Below are 22,812 nucleotides of genomic sequence, written 5' to 3' on the forward strand. Positions count from 1 at the left end.
GTGAAGACGTCTTGAGTTTCTTTACAGTGAAACGTTGCGCACCAAACCACTTTGAATGCCTTTGTTTACATCTCTGTGATTTAATTGTACAGAAATTTTTAAAGAACTATCTAACTATCTTAAACTTTTCTTAATATTTAAAACAACAGCTTTGATCTTCCTACAAACTCACTAGGTAAACAATGGAAGGGCTACATTATTACAAATGACTTCTGCAGTATCTACTCCATGAGGTACTTCATGTGTAATAAATGGTTTACTATCTACTGGGATGTTTGCTCTAGGAGCTGAACTTTGCTGGTGTTGTTGTGGGGAAACCTGCACCTGAATTTAGGTACTGCAGTCATTTTTACAGTATATGCTTAATTTAGTATATTTCAGTCATGCTGCACTGCTATTCAACCACTGGTATTATAGTGAATTTTTATTATTATTATTTTTAAAGAAGAATGTAATCACTATGTAAACCACTGTCTTATTATATATATTTTGAGTCTTTTATTTTGCTTATTTAACCTAATGTTTATTTACTGTTTGTCAAAGTTTGAGCTTGGTCAAAGTATGTAATTATGAAAAGATGGAATGGTGTAGTTGTCGTCTTTATGCTACGACTTTAATGAAGTTTTATATACTTGTTTGAGTTGAGTGACTGATTCAATGAGAAAATGTTGATGTACACGTGTGGGAGTTGAGTGTATATACTTGCACTGACTAAGTCAGTGGTTAGAAATCTTGCGGTTTAGATATTTTAAATGAACTACTTTTGCATTATGATGAATTTTGTTTATTTGACGGAGGATTTGAGTTTGTTTGCCAAATGTTGAACTTGCCCAAGTATTAAGCGGTTATAAGAAGCTGATCTACAGTATTTGTTATTCATTATTAATTGAACCTTTGAGAAAGAACTATAAGAGGGGCTGTCTACCTCGTCCACCTCAAGGCCTGGCTATTTATCACTAAAAACCAAGAAGGTCCACAGGAAAACAAAGCTCAGGAAATTTTCAAAACAACCACGTTTGGGTGCCTACAGTGCAGTACGCAACCTGTAACAGGGAACATAAACTGTCAATGTTAGGCTAACGTTAACTTTACCAGAAAGTGGAATGGTGGAAAAATGACCAATTACCAGAAAGTGGAACGTCCAGGAGAGTGTACGTTATTTCTAGAAGCAATAAGCAAAAAAGTGACAAAGCTGTCTTGGTGGCTTTTTTTTGTAGGAATTGGATTAACATTATTTACAGTTTGGAAAAAAAATAAAATATTTATTTTTCACTCAAAAGTACCATCACCAGCCCATTATGTACCACTGCCACCCCCCAGCATTGGCCCAGAGACCACTTAAGGGTGCTTTGCGGTCCACTTGTGACCGGTGACCCTGTGGATGACAAACCTTGAGCTACAGTGATGCTGCAGGGATGTAAACAGGATTTCTCCTATGAGACTCTTATTGTGCTGTATTACACTACACAGGCACAGATGACTGTAAGACAGTCCTACAGTAATACTATGGGAAGGTGAAAATACTGAACATTTAAGCAAAGGTTCTTTAGTAAAGGTAATGGTTCTGTTTAGTTCTATGCACACTTCAAGTGTTCTTTAGTAAACGGTTCTATTTATAACATTCATTTTGCATGATTAAAGGGGTTCTTTGCATTGTGAAAGTGTTCTTCACACTGATAGAGAATGTGCTGTGGATGGTTCTATATAGCACCAAAAAAAGCATTCTTCTACTGATACAAGCTTGACATCATAACAATAGAAGAACCCTTTTCATAAGGGTTCTATACAGAACCATCTATACTACATTATTTTTTGGTTTGTAGAACCATTTCATGCAGTTCATTTCATTCAACCGATTTAATCACGCAAAGGGTTTTCTGACTGTTCCTTTCATTTACTAACGAACCCTTGAAGAACCCCGATTTTTAAGAACGTTCATGCTGAAGTGGTTTTTAGGCGGTTCTATATGGCACCAAATAACCATGGTTATTCTATTGCTGTGATGTCAAATTACATAACAATAAATAACTATAGAAGAACCCTTATTGGGTCTACATAGGAGCATTTTCAAACAGGTTCTGTGTAGAACCATAGTGTAGTCTCCATCAGTCTGAAGGGCTGCTTTGCGGCCTATTTGTGGTTGGGGACTCTGAATTATAGTAATATCGCAGGTGTGAACGCAGAATTTCTGTAACACTCGTGGCGCATTAGAACAAATGCTGTGGTACAGCGCACAAGTGCAGATCACAGTAAGACAGGAATATTATCTGGGGTGAAAACAGACGACTGTAGGAGATCACACGGCACTTCAGGAATCTCGGCTCGTTTTCCCTCCAGTTCCTTCGTCATTGTGTCCGCCAGTGGGGACAAAGCCAGACAGTACAGTAACTGGTGAATATACGGCTGTATAGAGCTCGGCTGTCTGGCGTGTTAGAGGTTTACAGTCGTACGGAGCACAGCAGTATTCTGTGGCCGCCTGTATTAGGGGCGGCTGAGGGCAACAGAATCAGGGGCAGTTAATTACCGAGGGGCTGTTAAGAAGATGGCGGCTTCCTGGGCGGCATGAAAGGATGTAGAGTTAGCAATATCTGCAGGAAAAAAGACATACTCGGGGTTGAATTCGTTCACTGAGTCTCTCCCTCGGTTTTTGTTCTTATTAAAATAACGGCTCGGGACGAGTAAGTATTCGGCGCTGCGAGATGAGAAAGTCTGAGTTAGTTTGCAGCGTTTCTGATGACGGCTAACGGTGCATCCGCCATTTTTACTGAGGGAAGCTAACTAGCGAGGAGTCGGGGGGCGAAAAACGGCGATTTGGAAATCCCAGTACTGCCATGATCCATGATAAGAGCAAATAAAACCCACTCAAAATTAAACCGCGTAGCATTCCTCTGTCGTGCTGCTTGTTTCTGCTCAGTTTTATTCAGCCCCGCTAGCTGCTTTAGCCATCTTCGCTAAGCTAGTTGGTTATTGCGGCTAACTAGCCTGGCTAGCTAGCCCGAGGCTAACGTTTTGCGGCGCTTTTCTTTTCAAAAATCGAGTTTATTTACTTCCTCGGCGCCGCGACTTGAGCCACAGACACCGCTTAGGACAACTCGGTCGACTCGACCCGTTTAGTGCGGGCTTTCGTGCGCAGTGTGGAAATACAGGTTCTTGAAGAATCGGTTAGCATCCTTCTGGCTAGCGCGGTTTTGTCGAAGATCAAGTTGGCTTCCTATTCGAATTTTGCCGTTCCACCTTAAATGGTCCTGCCGTTGCATTCTGGCGCCTGTCAGGTAGTAACTGCTGCGCCATTTAAGGTGGAACGGGCGAATTCGAACGAGAAGCCGCCTTCAGTTTTCGCAGCTCGTTTCTTTTTTTCTCGGTCGAGATGGCGGCTCCCAGACAGCGAAGGCATGAAATTCGAACAGGCTGCCAACTCTGGAAACTGCTCAATAAAAACAAGAACAAATAAATATACAAACATAAATAAAATGCGTATCACGGAGAGCAGCGTTGAAGCGTTAACGTTATTTATCCTGCGTTTCTGACGTGTAATCATATGTATTCAATGAATTTATCCACTTCAACCAAACAAAAAAAATGGAAATGGACTTTTCTGTTGTGAAGCTACGCCGCCCGTTTTTATTCTGACTTTAGCCGAGCTCACTTCACACTAGCTTAGCCATTTAGCCCGCTAACCAAGGCTACATTATTATGCTTCCCCATTAGCCACGGGCTGCTGGTTTGTTCAGTTGTTAGCAAGAGCTACAAGATGTCGGCAGCAGAAAATGGAAATCGAGTTTTTTCGGCTTCGCCCGCCGCCCATCTTCACTCTGACGTTAGCCGGGCTCACTAGCATTAGCCTCTTAGCCAGCTAAGCTAAGTTATACGAGTTTAGCCGAAGCTAACGTTACGAGATGGCGGCACTCGGCAGCGACTCGCGCCGCTGTTCTCTCCCTTGAAGCTTTTATAATATACACACGGGACTCTTCCTCTGGCACTTACTCTCCGAGGAATGCAGGGGAAGGGACATCCACTTACACCGTGAAGGATCGACCTGCTCGTGATGCATATTTAACCCAAAACCCTGATCTGATCGCCGTATTGTTTTTTTCCTTACCGGTGTTGTTATTTCTGTACCCGCTAAAATGGCGGATTCTCGAAGCTAGGTTAGCTAGCCGGCTAAAATTTTTGACGCTGAAACGAGACAAATATCATTATTTACGATACTTAAAGTGCTAAAGTATAGCGCTGATGCAAAATGGACTAGTGGCTTTCTGTATGCAGAGGATTTTAACCGAGCACGAACCGATTAGGTACTCATTCGCATGTCTATCTGCCTAATTAGGTTACAGTCTATTGTAGCAGCGCGCTAACTGTGCGTTGTCTAGCGGGCTAATCTTGTTAGCCGTCCGTGAAAGAACTAGCACTAGTTTGATTCGACAGGATGTAACGTTAGTTAAATAAACTGCTTTGAGTGTGTGTTAGTAATGCAACTAGAGCATCCACTGGTTAATTTTATTGGAACAAAATAGGGTCTGATTTGTTCCGATTTTAAAAAGAAAGCCGGCGTGACTCGCAAGCGCCTGGCTACATTAGCTTAGCTGACTGAGCTAGCTTGCATTGTATTGTGTAGCTTTTTGCAGCAGAACTTGTCGGTGGGTTGATTTAAAAGCGGAGCGTTCTGAGTGAGATTTGTTTTTCGTTAAAGAGGAAGAAATGGCTTCTCCTGGTACTGGTACTGCGACGTCTGGCGCTTCGGGCACGGTGCTGCAGCCCCGGTGGAAGAGGGTGCTGGGCTGGTCCGGCCCGGTTCCTCGTCCTCGGCACGGACATCGGGCTGTTGCTATCAAGGAGCTCATGGTGGTTTTCGGCGGCGGCAATGAAGGAATCGTCGATGAGCTTCACGTGTACAACACAGGTAAAGTACTCATTTATATACAGTATATGCGAAGCAGCTGTTTGGGCTCTGTACGCGTTTAAATGTGTAGCGAAATTTCGAGATTCCTCTGAGGTAGCTCGCTAACTTTTAGCTAGCGCGCTAGTTTTGTAGCTAACCAGATCTGGCGTTAAATTTACTGGGTAAACTCGTCCGATGTCTTTGTTTTTGGTCTCATGCAGTTTGTGTTGGCTGCGACTTTCTCTGGGGCGCCGTATAGTCTAATAAGTCTGCACTGTGACAAATATGTGTCTTTAATTACAGTCGATAATCAGTTTATTGATTCACTACGCAAAAAATGCGGGGCATTAGCATCAGTTTGTCAAGCAGCTGGCTAACTAGAGAGATCTGGTTAGCCGATGTTAACCTGGAAAATAGCTTTTTCGCTCCGACTGCTGCAGGGACGCGAAGTCGAATGCGTTCATAAGCAGCTAAAACACGCAGTCGTTCACTGTTACATGTAGGTTTTATCTCTGCTGCTGACGTTGTGTGATGCCCGATATCTAGAGCCAAGCTTTCTGTTTTGATGTGCACAAAGCCTTTGCAGTTTTGGTGACGGGTAGCTGGAGCTATCGCACTGTTAGCTTCCCCCCCTCAAGCATCGGCTACAGAGCTAATGCTAGAAAGCCGGCTAGCCGGGCAGAGGAGCAGTTTGAGCCGAGCAGAGAATGGAGGGAAAACTGCAAAGAGAAATGGCGGGTTAATACAACATGCACGACGTCACCACGTCAACAAACTCCACCTCTGATCGCATCCCGCATTGCTGTGTAAATATTTACAGTTATCCTGACATGTCGGGGTATTTTTCCCCAACTTAGTTTTTAGTGATGGACTTTTCGGGATGCATTTTAGTACTGAGGTGCAGAAAAAAGTGAAATTAATGTAAATGTGCTTTGTTGTTTAAAGAGAAATTCCTCATTTTTTAATTAAATTTTTTTTCCTACATAACTCAGTCGTACACACAGTCGTTCAGAGTGGGCTGATGTGAAATTGGTAATTGTAGAGAAACATACAGACTCCGATTTCTTTACAATGGTGTTGATGGGAACCAGGTGTTCTGATACCTACATTGCAAATGCAGCCATTTTATTTACTATCCAAAACCACCAGTGAGCGTTTTGTAATGTTGATAATGGTCAGTCTGGTCAATCAGTGTTCCTTTCTGCCATGCATGGATGGAAAAGCTGTAGTTATAGCCTAAAATCTTTTCTCAAAACTAGAAAAGCAATATCTTGTGCAGCTTAATGGGAACCATTTCATGTAATGGGTTTCTTTCAGGTAGTGCTTGCAGGCAATAAACTTGGGGTTCACAGTGATGGTGCTGGGCTGTGTCCAAAAATACATACTACCGTCTTGTGCATAGTGCACTACTGATGGTGATGAAGTGTTTTAGTATAGTATTTAGTGTGGTAGAATGCAGTTTTCAGTGCCGCCCTGGTGACCCCTGTTGTCCTCATCACTCTGCACACGTGGTCCAGGACATGAGCTTGATCATTAGTTAATGAGTTAAAACAGATGTGCTAAAAGAGACAAATCAAGAGAACATGCGTAGTGAAGGTGCCAGGACTGCGACTGGGAACCCCTGTAGTAAATGCTTCAGACATCTGGTTCGGATCATCACTGCTGTGAATGTTTCTGATTCTTTGTAGACTGGAGCATCTCACATCAAACCACTGTGATTGACCATTTACATCTTAACGGTTGAAGTATGAAGAAATGTAGGAAAAAGGATTGGCATACTTTTATTTGATGTGACCTCTACACCACTTATTCTTAGCATTGCCCCCATCCCATGTTACAATTTACACTAAAAAGCATAAAAAATGAGGGGGAAAGCTGCTTTTTGCGGAACATTTTATTGCTGTGAGATGCTTATTGCATTATGTAAAAACACTGCATTTTATCGGAATTTAATTGTTTCTACGTTTCGTAAGTCACTCTGGATAAGAGCATCTTATAAAGGCAAATGAACTAAACGTCTGGTCTGTTCCGCCACAGCAACCAATCAGTGGTTTATTCCGGCTGTCCGGGGTGATGTTCCACCCGGCTGTGCTGCTTACGGGTTTGTGTGTGATGGCACACGGCTGTTGGTGTTCGGGGGAATGGTGGAATATGGAAAGTACAGCAACGATTTATATGAACTACAGGTAAGTGTCAAAAGTTCTGACTTGAGTCATTTGTAGCCTTTATTCAGGAACTGTATGTGTTTCTACGGGTCTGTGCAAAAGTTTGGCACCTCTGATCAAATTAAATGTTTTGCTGACTTATTTAAAATGAACACCTCCTCTTTAGAGGAGACACACAGACATTTTAATGCGCAATTACTGTGTATTAATGGAGTATAACATTGGATATAATGTTTTCTGTACAAAAGTTATGGCAGTTTTTTTTTCAAGCATGTTAAACTCAGTAAATAAATAGAAATTGGGCCCTAAAATTAGTAGGAACATGTCACAAGTTTATTTCTATAGAATATGTTGACTTATTTTCACATAGAAAAAGAATTCAAAACATGCAGTTTGACGAAGGGCTGTTTACACTTTTGTACTTTATTAAAAAAAAAAATAAAGACACTTTCTTTAGTGTCACCAGAGCTGGACTATTTGGAGAAAACATCTAATTGCATATGCATGTATTTTCTATAAATTCCCAGGGGTGCTTTTTCCTTAAGAAGGCCAGCGCATACTTTTTTTTTCAGGCTCAAGATTATACTCTGAATATGCCAGTTTTCCAGACTACTAGTTCACATGTTTTGCATTGTTAGGTTAAATTTCTTCACTTAGTACTATGTTGAATAATGCAGTAAAGTATCTATTTTATTATTTATATTTTATTTATACAAATCAAAATACAATTTTGCTGTTGGCAAATTGCCCCATTTCATATTGCAGTTCTGTAGGCCCAGCTAGGGGCACTTCTATGTGTAGAGGTACACATTTAACTAATTGAGCATCACATCTGTAATTCAACTAATTGGTTGATGCACGTCTCTCGTTTTTGTTGTAATTAAAAGGATCTGCTGTAATTAACCCATGTGATGGTTTTGACAGGCCAGTAGATGGGAGTGGAAACGGCTGAAGCCTAAGGCTCCAAAGAATGGCCCGCCGCCCTGTCCCCGTCTGGGCCACAGCTTCTCCCTGGTGGGAAACAAATGCTACCTGTTTGGAGGCCTTGCCAATGACAGTGAGGATCCCAAAAACAATATTCCAAGGTAGGAAATCAATTTAAAGCACGTTAAAAGTAATTATATAATCTATACATTTCACTATTTGAACATTTGTAATACATTCGGATTAACAGAGATAACACTCCATGTAACTTCTGATGTTTTATGAAAATCTCAGCCGTTATCAGACTCTTGAAAATAACAGGGCAGTAAAACCAGCATTTTCCCTTCCCTGCGTACAGATACCTAAATGACCTATACACACTCGAGCTGCGTCCCGGCTCTAATGTAACAGGCTGGGACATCCCCATCACATACGGTGTGCTGCCTCCTCCTCGCGAGAGCCACACTGCTGTGGTTTACACAGAGAAAACCTCTAAGAAGTCCCGGCTCGTCATCTACGGAGGCATGAGTGGCTGCCGGCTCGGAGACCTCTGGACGTTAGACATAGGTGAGAGGCTGTGGTGATGTAAATGAATCTGTATTGATTAGTTATGTGAAAAACACATCTATCTGTGTGTGATTGGCATGTAGGTTAAAAGCAGTAGTTTTGGACGTTGAACACTTGCATACTATTATACGTTATACCAATAACGTATGAAGGTATTTAAAAGCTAATGCTGTGTATTTTGTTGAGGAGCAATTTGAGAACTTTTAAGAATTTCAGACTTTGGAGAGTGACTTAGTCATTTTGGTAATAGTCACTGTATACAAGCTATTTAATTAAAAAAGGAAAATAGTAATAAATATTTATTCCAATTTAATTTGTCTGTCCAATAAATGAAACCTCGTGAAGTAGCTATCTTCCATAATTATCTGCCATTAAGTTTTGGATTGGATCAGAACATTAGGTTAGCTTTGAACTGTGTGAATCTACCACATTTTTCAGTAATCTCTGGGGGGAATCGTGAACTTGAATTTGCATTAAAGAATTCATTCTATTATTTTAAACTTCAGCAGTCCTAAGCAGGCACATAAGGAGGATGAATTAATGCAAGCTATAGCCTATTACCATCAAATCTTACAAAATTCTGTTATCTACTCCATCTCCCAGCCTGGTTTAATTTAGTCTATTGTGCTAGCTATTCTCTCTCTCTGTCTCTATAATATAATATAAAAATATTATATTTAGGTGTAGATCATGAGCAGAATATCAAAATATTCCTCAAGCTTTGACTTGGCATGTAAAGGGGAATATGAAGATTTAATAAATGATTTATTTACTTTTCGGTGTATGTGGAAGTTTTAGACCTTTACACCTTTAGGGAGGATAACTTGTCTTGGTGAACCAGACCTTTGGTGGTCAGTTATGTTGAATGAATATTTTCTTCATTCATCAGCATAGATGGTCAGTAGTTTCGAAACTTTTTTAAATAAACCCTTTGCTTTGCAGATACTTTGACCTGGAACAAGCCTAGCATCAGCGGCACAGCTCCTCTCCCACGCAGCCTTCACTCTGCAACAACTATAACAAACAAGTGAGTGTTTTTTTTCTTTAGTCTAGAGAACATGTTTATAACACTGTACTCTACAGGTGTGTTACAAATGTGGGTAAGTCTTGTCGTGGTGCTCTCTGTATGATGTGGTTTTCATTGCTGAAGTGCTACTAGTTTTATAGTAACTATCCTCATTGCCATCTGTCTTTAGGATGTATGTGTTTGGCGGGTGGGTGCCCTTGGTGATGGATGATGTGAAAGTGGCTACACACGAGAAGGAATGGAAGTGCACAAACACACTGGCTTGCCTAAACCTTGGTGGGTCTCAACTGTGCTTTACCAACAGCAGGAAACAGCTGATTGTATTAACATGAACAAGCGTGAAGCCTCCTTAAACTGGCTATTTTATTATTACTTCATTTGCTTGTTTATTCTTTTGTTTCTTGTCTCTCAGACACAATGACATGGGAATCCATTTTAATGGACACTCTGGAAGACAACATCCCGAGGGCCAGAGCAGGCCACTGCTCTGTAGCAATTAATTCCAGACTGTATATCTGGAGTGGCAGGGATGGCTACCGCAAGGCCTGGAACAACCAGGTGTGCTGCAAAGACCTCTGGTACCTGGAGACAGGTGAGTTCATCTAGCCAAGCTGTCTTATTTGTGAACCTGTATGAATACGTTTTCACCGTTTGTCATACTCTGTAAGCCTGTTGTTTTTCAACATGTGTAATTTAATGCACATAGACAGTTTCCCACTAGTAAGAACTTATTGTGTCCCTACCGTAATTGTTTATAAAAGAATATTGCATGTTAATAATGAGACATAATGAAGACTGCATTGTGATATGAATAATACTGTGCTTCTTGTTGTGTAACTGTCAATAATCTAACATCCTGCAGACCGTCCCCATGCACCATCACGAGTGCAGCTGGTCCGTGCCAACACCAGCTCCCTGGAGGTGAGCTGGGGTGCAGTGCCCACCGCCGACACCTACCTGCTTCAGCTGCAGAAATATGACATCCCTGCCGCAACAGCGGCCACTTCTCCAAATGTCACTCCCACTTCCTCTCTACCAGCCAACTCACCTAAGAGTCCAGCCCCGGCTGCTGCTGCCCCTGCCTCACAGAGTATGCCTCTCACTGGCGTCACACTTGTTCCACAGACTCCATCGCCTACCACCTCCATGCCTGGCAGCCCACTTGCTGCAGCCTCACCCCGAGGTCCAGGTAAGGGTACATCCTGCATAGACAAACTAATTGTTTATATAGCACAGTGTTTTGTGTGTGTGTGTGTGTGTGTGTGTGTGTGTGGTTTTTTTATTATTATTATTTATTTATTTATTTATTTGTACATGATTCATTAACATGACTTGCATTTTTTTCTGTCCAAGTCCATAAATTGCCCAAAAAATATCTTAATAAATGTGCTATGTCAGATAATTAAACAAGACCTCTGTTATGTCAAAGAGTTTTCAGTGCTTCCTTTATAAAATTCATTGTAGTTTCCCTTTTGCCTCAAGTCGTAAAATGTCAGGTGGTGCAGCCATCCAGCCATATACGTTGATTAAAGTTTAAAAGTTGCCATTTTGAAAATCTTGTCATTGACCCACATGTATATCAGTGGCTGCACAATGTAGTGTCTGTGGCCTTGGTGGTCAAAAAAAAAAGTTTGTAAAGATGTTCATTTGTATCTTTTTTTTTTTTTTTTTTTTTTTTTTTTTTTTGTGTAGGGAATATGTTAATACAAATTTTGTTTAATTGTTTGAAGTCCCTGGACTAATTTGTTTTTATATATATATATATATAAACAAACAAATTAGTCCAGTAAAGGTTGATTTTAATCTCTCCATTCTTTTGCAGCCATTCTGAAGGTGGCTGCGCCTCAGTCGACCGCTGGGACCTCCATTGTCACTGTTCGTCAGGCCAATCAAGTGGGGAAGTCTCCAGTCACTGTTACATCACTTCCTGCAGGAGTCCGTATGGTTGTCCCTGCGCAGAGCACTCAGGGAACAGTATGTGGTCACTGAAGTCATTTCTGATTAGGCACCAGTCTTAAAATTGGCTTTATTACGAATGTTCAAAATGCTGCTTAAGTGGGGGAAAAAAGTTACAGTTCGGCAAACTTTTTGTGACAACTAGATGGTGGTTTGAGTTTGTGCAGTGTGCGTTGGCTGCTAACAGAACTCTTATCATTGCATTAGTTGTACTGAGACCTCCTTCTGACTGCCGTCTGTCCATCTGTCACTGTATGGAGTGAGCATCTAGTGGTAGTGTCAAACATGTACACCAAGTATACCTACTACTATGTCTTCAGCAGTAGTTTGATTTACTTTAGTTCGTTTGAAGTATACTGTCGGGTTTATTCAATATCTTCATCCTTGTTAAATGACACCTTGAATATACCACTATACTAGTTTTCTTACATCATCTTGCTTATTAGTCATATTTGTTGTTCAGTTATGTTTTATCACTCGTCCTCTCCAGCCAATTGGCAGCAGCCCACAGATGAGTGGCATGGCTGCCCTGGCTGCAGCTGCTGCCGCTACACAAAAGATACCGCCCTCCTCTGCGGCCACTGTGCTGAATGTTCCAGCAGGAGCCACCATAGTCAAGACTGTCGCTGTGACGCCAGGCTCTACAACTCTACCAGCTACTGTGAAAGTGGCTTCACCAGTGATGGTAAGTGCCATTCACTACCCTTACGTTAAACGATGTCTTAAAGCACTGATTTGTGTTTAAAAAGGTTGTTATGTGCTAGCAAAGGGTAAGTGGCTCTATTGTGCAACTTCTGAAAAAGCCTCATTATGTCTGATCTTCAGTGGGGAAATGCGACTATTCTCTGTGTGTAATGTTGAGTAATATCTCTTTTGCCAGGTGAGTAACCCAGCCACCCGCATGCTGAAGACAGCTGCTGCCCAGGTTGGGACATCCACCATCTCTACTCCCAATACCCCAACCCGTCCTGTCATTACTGTTCACAAATCTGGTACTGTGACGGTAGCCCAGCAGGCCCAGGTGGTCACCACAGTGGTTGGTGGTGTCACCAAAACAATTACCCTCGTGAAGAGCCCTCTCACTGTTGGCAGCGGTGGAACTCTGGTAAGGATGATTAAAACAAGCAGCGAGCATGTTTTTCTGTTTCATTTATTGTTATGAGAGTGACGGTCTTTGATTTTCCGTTAAAATTAATTCATTAATTGTTTTTTCACCCCTTTCTGTGCTTAGATCTCTAGTCTGGGGAAGGTGATGTCCGTGGTCCAGACCAAACCAGTACAGACGTCTGCAGTAACTGGTCAAGCCGGTAGTAGTCCTGTCACTCAGATCATACAGGTAAGCACAGCAGACCCTAGAGTTGTTGTTTTTACAGCAGGTGGAGCGTATGGACATATATTTATTTATTTGTTTGTTTGTTAATGAATTATTGATTTGATGTGCTCATGTGCTTCTTTTTTTTTAACATTGGTCTCCCAGACGAAGGGACCTCTACCTGCAGGCACCATCCTGAAGCTGGTCACCTCTGCAGATGGCAAACCCACCACTATCATCACAACCACACAGGCAGGTGGCACTGGTACCAAACCCACCATCTTGGGCATCAGTGGAGTCTCCCCAAGCACAGCCACCAAACCTGGCACCACCATCATCAAAACCATTCCCATGTCTGCCATCCAGCAGGGAGCTGCAGGTTTGTTTTAAACAAATTTCTGCCCGTCAGATCTCATTGGGATGGTGGGAGTCTTTTGTTGCTGTTGGCTTCTAAATCTTTATAAAAGCCTTTTGGTAAATTTGAGCCAGTCCAGATTTTTTAATACAGTTTTTTTCTTTCCACCTCCCTCATTTTGTCTTGCACTAAGCAGGTGGTGCTGGTGGCCCTGGCTTAAAATCTCCCATTACCATCATAACTACCAAGATGGTGACACCTGGCACCGGCACACCGGGCAAAATCATTACAGCTGTACCGAAACTGACCACAGGAACTGGACAGCAGGGGGTGACACAGGTAAGGTGATTGTTGTCTACTGTCAGATGACAAACAGGACTTTTATTAGGTCAAATGTTCTGTGATCTCTTGAAATGTGTTTGTGAGTGTGTGTTCTCTACCATCCCAGGTGGTCTTGAAAGGGGCACCTGGACAACCTGGCACGATTCTACGCACTGTGCCCATGGGTGGTGTGCGTCTCGTTTCTCCTGGTACTGTTTCTGCTGTCAAACCCACAGTTACCACACTAGTAGTCAAAGGCACCACAGGTAAGAGAATCAAAAGGTTTGCATGTAGATGTATTAAATTCAAATGAATTGTGCTCTCATGCATTGGAAAGCTTTTTTTTTCTGTCTGCAGTTAACCCTGACCCATTGGAACATATTAAGATTTGTAATTGGAATTAATTATGAATATTTCTGTTTTTGTTTTCCTCTCTTGGTGTAGGAGTAACAACTCTTGGCACAGTGAGTGGCACGGTCTCCACCAGCCTGGCAGGGGCCAATGTTGTTACTTCCAATGCTAGCCTGGCTACTCCTATAACCACCCTGGGTACCATTGCGACACTTTCCAGTCAGGTCATCACCCCCACAGCCATCACAGTGTCCGCAGCTCAAGCTAACCTGACTACTGCGTCCTCTGTGGCCCTGCAGGTAATGCACACCTTCTGTTGTCTTGCGCATGGGCCTGTTTATTTCTTAGTATTGTGATTGCTTATCTAAGGTTTTGCTTGTCCTATGCAATGTCAACAGGAAGATATGGTCCTATTTTCCCAAAAGTTAATGACATTATTATTTAATGTATATTGTCTGTTTTAAAACAAGAATTAAAATGCATATTCACCAAGGGAGTGTACACCTAATTATTTCTCTTTTCTGTTCTATTATGAATAATTTTCCTCCTGTAGGCGCAACCAACTCAGGTTACTCTAATTAGCACCCCTAGTGGTGTGGAGGCGCAACCTGTTCAGGATCTACCTGTCTCCATCCTGGCATCTCCCACCTCTGAGCAGCCCTCCTCCACGGGGGCAGAAGCCAGCGATACCACAAGTGAAGTGACTCTGGTCTGCTCCAACCCACCCTGCGAGACTCATGAAACGGGCACCACCAACACCGCCACTGTTGCTGCTGCCAAGATATGTTCTAACCCACCTTGTGAGACGCATGTGACTGGAACCACCAACACGACAACTACGGCTTCAGCCAACATGGGACGTGTTCAGCAGGTGTGCACCAACCCTCCGTCAGAGACCCATGACACAGGCACCACGAACACGACCACTACTGCCAGCTGCAGCATGGGCTCCCTTGAAACGGGGACCGTTAATAGCAGTACGGTGTCCCAACAGCCCATTGTGACCTCACCTGGAAGTACACTGTCTCCGGTTTGCTCTAATCCTAATTCTAATGAAACAGGCACCACCAACACACCCACACAGGTGTCCTCGAGCATGGGAAGCAAGCAGACCAACACCGTACAGAGAGTATGTTCTAACCCTCCCTGTGAGACACATGAAACGGGCACTACCAACACACCCACGCAGGCGTCCTCAAGTATGGGCAGCGGGCAGACCAACACCGTTCAGAAAGTATGTTCCAACCTGCCCTGTGAGACACATGAAACGGGCACTACCAACACACCCACGCAGGCGTCTTCAAGTATGGGCAGCGGGCAGACCAACACCGTTCAGAAAGTATGTTCCAACCTGCCCTGTGAGACACATGAAACGGGCACTACCAACACACCCACGCAGGCGTCTTCAAGTATGGGCAGCGGGCAGACCAACACCGTTCAGAAAGTATGTTCCAACCCGCCCTGTGAGACACATGAAACGGGCACTACCAACACACCCACACAGGCGTCCTCAAATATGGGCAGCGGGCAGACCAACACCGTTCAGAAAGTATGTTCTAACCCGCCCTGTGAGACCCATGAAACGGGCACTACCAACACACCCACACAGGCGTCCTCAAGTATGGGCAGCGGGCAAGCCAACACTGTGCAGAGAGTATGTTCCAACCCGCCCTGTGAGACCCACGAGACTGGCACCACCAACACACCCACCCAGGCTTCATCCTCCATTGGAGCCGTTCAAAATGGCACAGTGCAAAGAGTGTGTTCCAATCCACCCTGTGAAACTCATGAGACCGGAACCACCAACACAGCCACTACTGCTACCAGCAGCCTGGAGTCAGCCGAAGGCACAGGCATGTGTAATTTGCATATAAAATGCCACATAAAGCAAGAGATGGGATAATTCTTAGCCAAGATTAGTTAACTAAATAGTATAACCTAAAAGGTAAAAATCTAGCAGCACGGGAATGTTCATATTGTATAGGCTTAGCTTTGGTGTTATTGGAGCTTAAGAGTGTCTGAGGTTTGTGGAGTATGTTCAGCTCAGTGAGTCTTATATTCTTGCAGCTCAACAAAGTGCTGAAGGACAAGAAGACAGTGGCACCAGTGTTGAGGCAACTTCATCCACAGAGCCTGCCAATCCCACAATCCAGAGCAGAGCTGTCACCATGGTGACTCAGGCCACACCCACCCCAGGGCCCTCTGTCCCAGTAAGGCTTGATCCGTTTTCAGTTATTGTTTCCAGACATCTTTAAACTGTTGGCTTTTTTGTATGCTGCAGCATTCTCATGTTTTGCTCATGAAATACTTGATCATTAGCTGCTGATTTGAATCAGATGGTTTGGGCAGAAGGGATTCAAATTCTGCAGTGTAAGAGTTGAATTTTAGGCACCTGCTGTGCTTGTTTTGTATGACCTATGCTGCAGAACACCAAGGTAGCTACCTTATGAACTTATGAGGTAAGTGAGAACACTGAAATATACAGTGGAAAGGTATCCCTGGACTAGGATTAGGAAACTAGATGTTTACTCTTGGAAATAATTCTTGAAGTGGAGTGTTCTTCTTACCCTGCCACACTGATGCATCATACTACCCTCATGCTGTTGGCTCTTTTACTACCCTCTACAGGAGATCTCATCCATGGCAGGCTCTGCTGCCATAGTGGAGGCCTCGGGTGAAGGTGATGCTGAGGCTATGGAACAGGGTGACTCAGAGGCAGTGGCAACGGGTGAGGAGCCCATGCAGACTGAAGGCGAGCTGGGTGAAGAGGGCACTGTCAGAGTTGTTGCTATTGAACAGGGTGGTTCTGGCGAGGCAGGAACCATGCTGCAGGTGCATGTCGCCATGGAAGCACAGCCTGGTCAAGGTGAACAGGCCGAGGTACGTTGCAGGGTGGGGCAGGGTTTTTTTTGATATTTCATTCATTGGTTATTTACTTATTTATTTTAACTAAAACAACTAATATTTTGCCTTTTATTTTCCCTTCTTAAAATGTGTTTATATACATTTACATTTATATATGAACTTCACATTTATTGCAAACTCTTCAGATGACCACACATAATAAACACAGATGGTACAAATTACATGATGTCCACACCATTGTGAATTAGTGGATAATGGACCCGTTATGTGAATGAATGAAAGCTGTTTCGAACTGTTAGGTGTCTAATAAACTTTAAAGTAGGCTGTCAGTTACCTTAGTACAGTGGTCTACATGTTTGTTCGTTTCGTGCGTGTGCAGATGGAGCAAGGTGGAGAGGGTGAGGAGGCTGTGGGTCTGGCCGGGCAGGACTCTGAGGCTTTAGCACTGCCCCAAGAGCTGATGTCTGCTGAGGGACAGCCCACAACACTGATGGTGACAGGATTGACCCCAGAGGAACTGGCTGTCACTGCAGCAGCAGAAGCTGCTGCTCAGGCTGCAGCCACGGAGGAGGCCCAAGCCCTTGCCATACAGGCTGTACTGCAGGCAGCCCAACAGGCTGTGCTGAGTGAGTGAATGCAGACTAAGATAAAACCTATACCAAGTTACAGGAGTAATCTGACATTTTAGCTTTAGTAGCAAAAATCTTTCCAAGTGAATTACTGATCTTTCCCCTTTTTTATACTTACCCTTTCTAACTGTCCTACATGCTCTCTGATATCTTCCTTAGATGAAGGGGATGCTGGACAGGATGGTCAGCAGTCAACCACCATCCCTATTGTGCTGACACAGCAGGAGCTGGCTGCTCTTGTTGAGCAGCAGCAACAGCTGCAGGAGGCTCAGGCTGCTGCAGCAGCCGCTGCCCAGCAGCTGGCGGCTGATTCAGGTTCTACAGCTCTGCCCACCGAGGGCCTCGCCCCCGCAGACAGTCTAAATGACCCCACGTCCGAAAGCAATGGCCATGAGATGACTGCTGCTGCTGTAGTCACTGGTGCTGTGGCTCGACTTCTTCCCAGCACAACTGCAGAGAGTGAGCAAATAATCACCAGTAATTACACATTAGTGCTAGTATGTAGTCCTCTTTCTGACATGCTGCAGCTGGTTATGTATCCTGAAGCTCTCAGACAAATAGCATTAAGGTCACTGATAAGGTTCCATAAAATATTGATGTCACTGTCAGTTGTAACTTTATTAGTTGCCTTGTGACCACAGTGGCACATATTTGTTGCTGGATGAGAAAAGAATGGTCAGGTTCACTGATTAGAATTGATTATACAGATCCTAGTTAATGACTAGGTATAGTAAAGTGACTTGTCACTCTTCTCAGTAGTCTAAACTGTCTTGCCTGACCTATATTATGTGCTTGTTCTTGCAGCTTTGGCTCCATCGAGTACATTTGCCCCATCCCAGCCAATGGCAGTGGCTAGTCCTGCTAAGATGCAAGCAGCTACTGCTCTTACCGAGGTGGCCAATGGCATAGAATCTGCAGCTGGGGTGAGCTCACTGCAGAACTTTCTGAAATTATGTAGGTGAGGTGTTCTAGTATATGCTAAAGATGTCTGAACTTTCTTTTCTCTCTTTTGCTCCCATTTCTTTGATTGTTAATAGAAGCAAGGAGCGCCCCCTGCAGTTGTGAAACCACCAGTAAAGAAAGAAAATCAGTGGTTTGATGTTGGAATTGTCAAGGTGACCAACATGGTTGTCACACATTACTACATGCCAGCAGATGATTCGGAGGTTACTGATGTGAGTAAGATCTCTTTGGTCATACTTAATGTTAAGCGGTGCCTTGTAAATTCTAAAAATGTAATTAGTAGCAGAACAAAACCTTGTTTCCATTTTTTTTTTTAATTCCAAGCCTCCTCACATTTATTTATAGCCACATTTTACATGCAGCCTGATAATCAGTTAATAATCTGAGTAATAGCTCAATCAGATTAGAATATGTCTGCATATACTCCTCAATCGGAATAGACTAGACCAATATATGTTGTTCACATGTATACATCAGCAGTGGTGGTAAGTGGGGTGTTCACATGGCTCTGCTATGTGCTGTGCTGCAGGATGATTCTGGGACCATGCCAGATTACAGCCAAATGAAGAAAGTAGAGCTTTCTCCTGGCACAGCGTACAAGTTCCGTGTGGCTGGCGTTAATGCTTGCGGCCGTGGAACCTTCTCCGAAGTGTCAGCCTTCAAAACCTGCCTACCTGGGTTCCCTGGAGCACCATGTGCCATTAAAATCAGCAAGGTGAGAACCATTGTCCTATTATCTATTTTCATAATACTACCCAAAAGTGCTAAAACACTAGTTATCAATGAAAGCAAGTTGGAGGAATAGTTGCACTGAAAGTAGCTTCTACCTAACTGAAATGGCAATATTAGCATTTTGAGCTGTTTTTTGTGTATTTTAACTTTGTAGTTAATCTCTCCTTATGTTTTTTTGTTTTATATCTCATTCTCTTACTCCTTTGTAATATATACCCCCCCCCTCCCTCTTTCACACTTACTTTTTTGTTCTGCTCTGTCCCTCAGAGCCCAGATGGTGCTCACCTCACATGGGAGCCTCCATCAGTAACGTCAGGAAAGATTATTGAATATTCGGTCTACCTGGCCATCCAGAGCTCACAGACAACCGAGGCCAAAGCGTCTGCGCCTGCCCAGCTGGCTTTCATGCGTGTGTACTGTGGGCCCAACCCCTCTTGTCTGGTTCAGACTTCCAGCCTGTCCAATGCCCACATTGACTACACCACCAAACCTGCAATTATCTTCCGCATCGCAGCTCGCAACGAGAAGGGCTATGGCCCTGCCACGCAAGTCAGGTGGCTACAAGGTGAGCAAGTGGGGAAAAATGGGGAATGTGGCAAAGAGCAAACATTTGGTCCAGGCTTGTTTTAATTTAAGTAAAACCAGTGATAGCATCTGCTTTTGCCAAATAATGGAAATGCAAACACATCTTGCACAATAAAACCAGAAATTAAGAGTTTGAGTTTTAGAGCTCTGCTTAAATGTGTCCCATGATTTGCATTTGGGAAGCCAGTAATGTGATTGTTGTATTACAGAAACCAGTAAGGATGGATCTGCTGCCAAACCTGCAGTAAAGAGACCGGTCTCATCTCCTGATGTGTGAGTATTTCCATGATCTTCCTAATGTACAAATACTTTCATCAAACCTATTTTGGAGAACATGGGGTGGGACAAGTGATGTCACTGGACTGTAATCAAACAGAGAGAACTGTGCTCCCAAGATGCACTGTGGTGGTATCATTTGAATGGTCTGTCTGCTAACGTGCAAGCCCAGCCTGCTTTTGGTGCCTGATGAAAGTGTTCAGACTTGAAATTCTTCTCAGTCTTCAACAAATAAACAAAAAACTTGGAACAAACTCGCAGCACATGGCTTAATCTCTGGACAGTTTGGCAGTTATTCATGACTAGGGTGAGAATGTGGAAAAAAGCCAAATGTATTACAGATATTACAATGCTAACTTCTGGTTAGAGGCTGCTGATATACGCTTACGCTTGTGAATCTCATATATCCCATCTAGGACATCATAAGAAAGTGGCTTAAATTGAAAATATAACTTTTAGCCTTTTGTTACGGCTTTATAGGATTCATTTTGTATTGCGGAACTTGAATAACATACTTTGCATCAAACCACAAGGTCTTCTTGAGCAAACTGGTCCCGTAAGGGCGTCAGCTTTTGTAGCATCTGTGAAAACGGTGAACTGTATACTTATTTCCTTGCTATTGTGCCACCATGGATACACTAATGGTGTCCCCATTAACAAACGTGCCCGATAAACTGTCTCATAATTTCTTCGTAATACTTTGACCCACTGAGTGTTATTCAGTTGTGCGTATGTTCTTCTGCACTGCGGTGCTTTAGTTCATTTGCATGTGCGAGTAGCTGCTGGAGTGTAGATGACTCGAAAATAGCAACTGCATTACAGTAACCTGCTGCATGAAATGCTCGAGAAAAGTCCTGATTGTTTTGCTTCTCTGTTGCAGGAAAGGTATTGGTGTAAAAAAGGCCCGAGCTGACCAGTGAAAAAAGCTTGCCATGCCCTTCTTCCCCCTGAGATGAAGACCCATGACTGAACTCCTCCTCTTCCTGCTGAATGCCCTCTTCCTAGGCCTCACCCCTACCACTCTCTACTACATGAGATGGCAGCAAAAAAAAAAAGGAAAAAGAAATCAAGATAATCTAGCTGTGCCCTACCCGAGTCCTCACTGAACATTCTGGTGCCATGGACGCCTTATCTTTCCATTTTTTTGTGTTGTAAATGTGTCTTCAGACAAACAGTTAAAAGCACATACTTTTGCTTTTCCTGGCAATTTTGTGTGACAAATTTCCAATGGCAGCATTTAGTCAAGTTAACTGTATTGATTGTTTCCGTAGTTCAGATACTTTCCTTCCTTCCTGTTTTTATTTTAGCTTATTTCAAAACAAGCAATAGATAAAGAAGAAAAAAAACAATAACTTAGCTCTTGAGTGAGTCGTTTCCCCCCCTTCTGTTTTTGGCAAGTTTGTATATTTCTGTTGGGCACAGACAGAAGATGGAAGGAGACTGAACGGAGGGACCGCAGACAATGAAGTTTCACCTGGAAGACCTTTTGAAAGATGGGGAAAAAAACACAACACAGCACTTGGTGACGCTTCTGAGGAAAAGACTTCATTTTAAAGACAGAGCTGTAATTATACATCCAGTCTGAGTTCAGTAGCCCGTATTACATCACTGTGTCTTCATACATTGCCGAGAGGGACGGATTAAAGAACTGTACCATTTTGTACTGAAGATGTAAGGACTCCGATTCTTGTAGAAGGAGAGGCATATGACTTTTTGGCGTCGCATCGAAGTACATCTTGTATAAAGAAAGAGGAAAAGAAAAAAAAAATCCCAAAAATAGTAAGCAGTGATACAAAAGCTCTGTATGTGGTTTATTTTTTTTTTTTTTTTTTTTCCCTTCCTTCCTTTTTTTTTTTTTTTTTTTTTTTTAAACAATTTTTTCCCCTTATTGTGTGTGTGTGTGTGTGTGTGTGTGTGCATCTGCGCAGTTTTAAAACTTGCTTCCAGCTCATTCCTGTCGTCTGCGTGTGCTTGTGGGATTGTGTGGCCACTTGTCCCGAGTGCCACAGTATTTTTTACGTCCCATGTTAAGTATTTCAAACGGTGGTTCAGAGATTGAACTTCAAAGTGGACTTTTTGTACTCATTCTGGAGACGGGCGTCCCCCCTCGACAACAGGCTTGAGAATACCGAATTAAATGGCTTTTTCGCGTTTTGTGTTTTTCCGTTTCCTCTCTACGTGTACATTGTTGGACATTTAAACGAGGCTGTTGCAGGAGTAACGCTTATGTTCCCGTTTTGGTTCATTTTTCTCTTCCTGTTAACCTTCCTAGTCCATAGTTTATGTAAAAAATTTCTTTGTGAATTTATTTTTTTTCTATGCTTGTTTGTGAGATGGTAGAGGTAAAAGCGAAGCTGGGATGCTCCTCATGGTGGAGGAAATGTTGGAGGCATTTCCATTTTTCTTGGGATCATTCTCGACTTGGCCGATGTTTTTGGGATGCAGGGTACAGATGTGTAAATCTGAGGGGGAGTCCTGATCCAGGGCTGGATGATCATAGTGGATTTGAAAGTCTTAGGTCAGGACTTTTGCTCTGCGACATGTTATGCATATGACCCCACAGTTTCTAGATTTTTTTTTTAAAGAGCAATGTGGAATGAAAAGTCTCCGAAAGGATAAAAGGAACATTTTGGTTTGCATTTCTGGAAGTTGGAAATTGAGAATGATGGATTCTTGGCACAGCCAGCGTTTGAACTCGGTTGTAAATTAGTTCTTTCACGTAGCAAGAAGTAAAACAAACAAACAAAAAAAAAAACAACTCTGCCTTTTTTATATAAATATCTGTAACAAATGTTTTTACATGTTGTCATCTATTGATTGCTTTTGTGTCTTGACATATAAAAGTAATGGAAATCTGTCTGTGTGTTCATTTGTGTGTCATGTTGCGTTTTGTACTAAGAAATAT

General features: G+C 42.9%; 1 protein-coding gene across 3 annotated transcripts; it reads left to right on the plus strand.

Annotated features, from left to right (window-relative positions):
- Positions 1 to 2,318: 2,318 nt before the first annotated feature.
- hcfc1b (host cell factor C1b) lies at positions 2,319 to 22,764 on the plus strand. Of its 3 annotated transcripts, none has more exons than XM_037535945.1 (28): positions 2,319 to 2,391; positions 4,691 to 4,900; positions 6,917 to 7,065; positions 7,969 to 8,129; positions 8,327 to 8,535; positions 9,478 to 9,562; positions 9,732 to 9,838; positions 9,975 to 10,154; positions 10,425 to 10,751; positions 11,385 to 11,536; positions 12,009 to 12,203; positions 12,399 to 12,623; positions 12,750 to 12,854; positions 12,996 to 13,209; positions 13,382 to 13,524; positions 13,634 to 13,772; positions 13,951 to 14,156; positions 14,411 to 15,710; positions 15,925 to 16,067; positions 16,486 to 16,737; positions 17,102 to 17,348; positions 17,511 to 17,810; positions 18,156 to 18,274; positions 18,389 to 18,526; positions 18,844 to 19,029; positions 19,314 to 19,611; positions 19,841 to 19,904; positions 20,788 to 22,764. In XM_037535945.1, the coding sequence occupies exons 2-28, from the start codon at positions 4,699 to 4,701 to the stop codon at positions 20,825 to 20,827; spliced, it is 5,886 nt and encodes a 1,961-aa protein (XP_037391842.1). In that variant the 5' UTR covers positions 2,319 to 2,391; positions 4,691 to 4,698; the 3' UTR covers positions 20,828 to 22,764. The 3 variants fall into 3 exon arrangements, with proteins under 3 accessions (XP_037391842.1, XP_017574918.2, XP_017574919.2); XM_017719429.2 differs by lacking the exon at positions 2,319 to 2,391 and adding an exon at positions 2,429 to 2,678; XM_017719430.2 differs by lacking the exon at positions 2,319 to 2,391 and adding an exon at positions 3,462 to 4,295.
- The last annotated feature ends 48 nt before the right edge of the window (positions 22,765 to 22,812 follow it).

Source organism: Pygocentrus nattereri, chromosome 28, assembly GCF_015220715.1.
Source record: "Pygocentrus nattereri isolate fPygNat1 chromosome 28, fPygNat1.pri, whole genome shotgun sequence".
NCBI classification, from domain to species: Eukaryota; Metazoa; Chordata; class Actinopteri; order Characiformes; family Serrasalmidae; genus Pygocentrus; species Pygocentrus nattereri.

Excerpts from the sequence above, each read along its gene's own strand:
- hcfc1b (XM_037535945.1), top strand. The coding sequence starts at position 4,699 with ATGGCTTCTCCTGGTACTGGTACTGCGACGTCTGGCGCTTCGGGCACG. Across the intron at positions 8,130-8,326 it reads CCCAAAAACAATATTCCAAG|ATACCTAAATGACCTATACA; the intron begins GTAGGAAATCAA and ends CCCTGCGTACAG. Across the intron at positions 15,711-15,924 it reads GGAGTCAGCCGAAGGCACAG|CTCAACAAAGTGCTGAAGGA; the intron begins GCATGTGTAATT and ends ATATTCTTGCAG.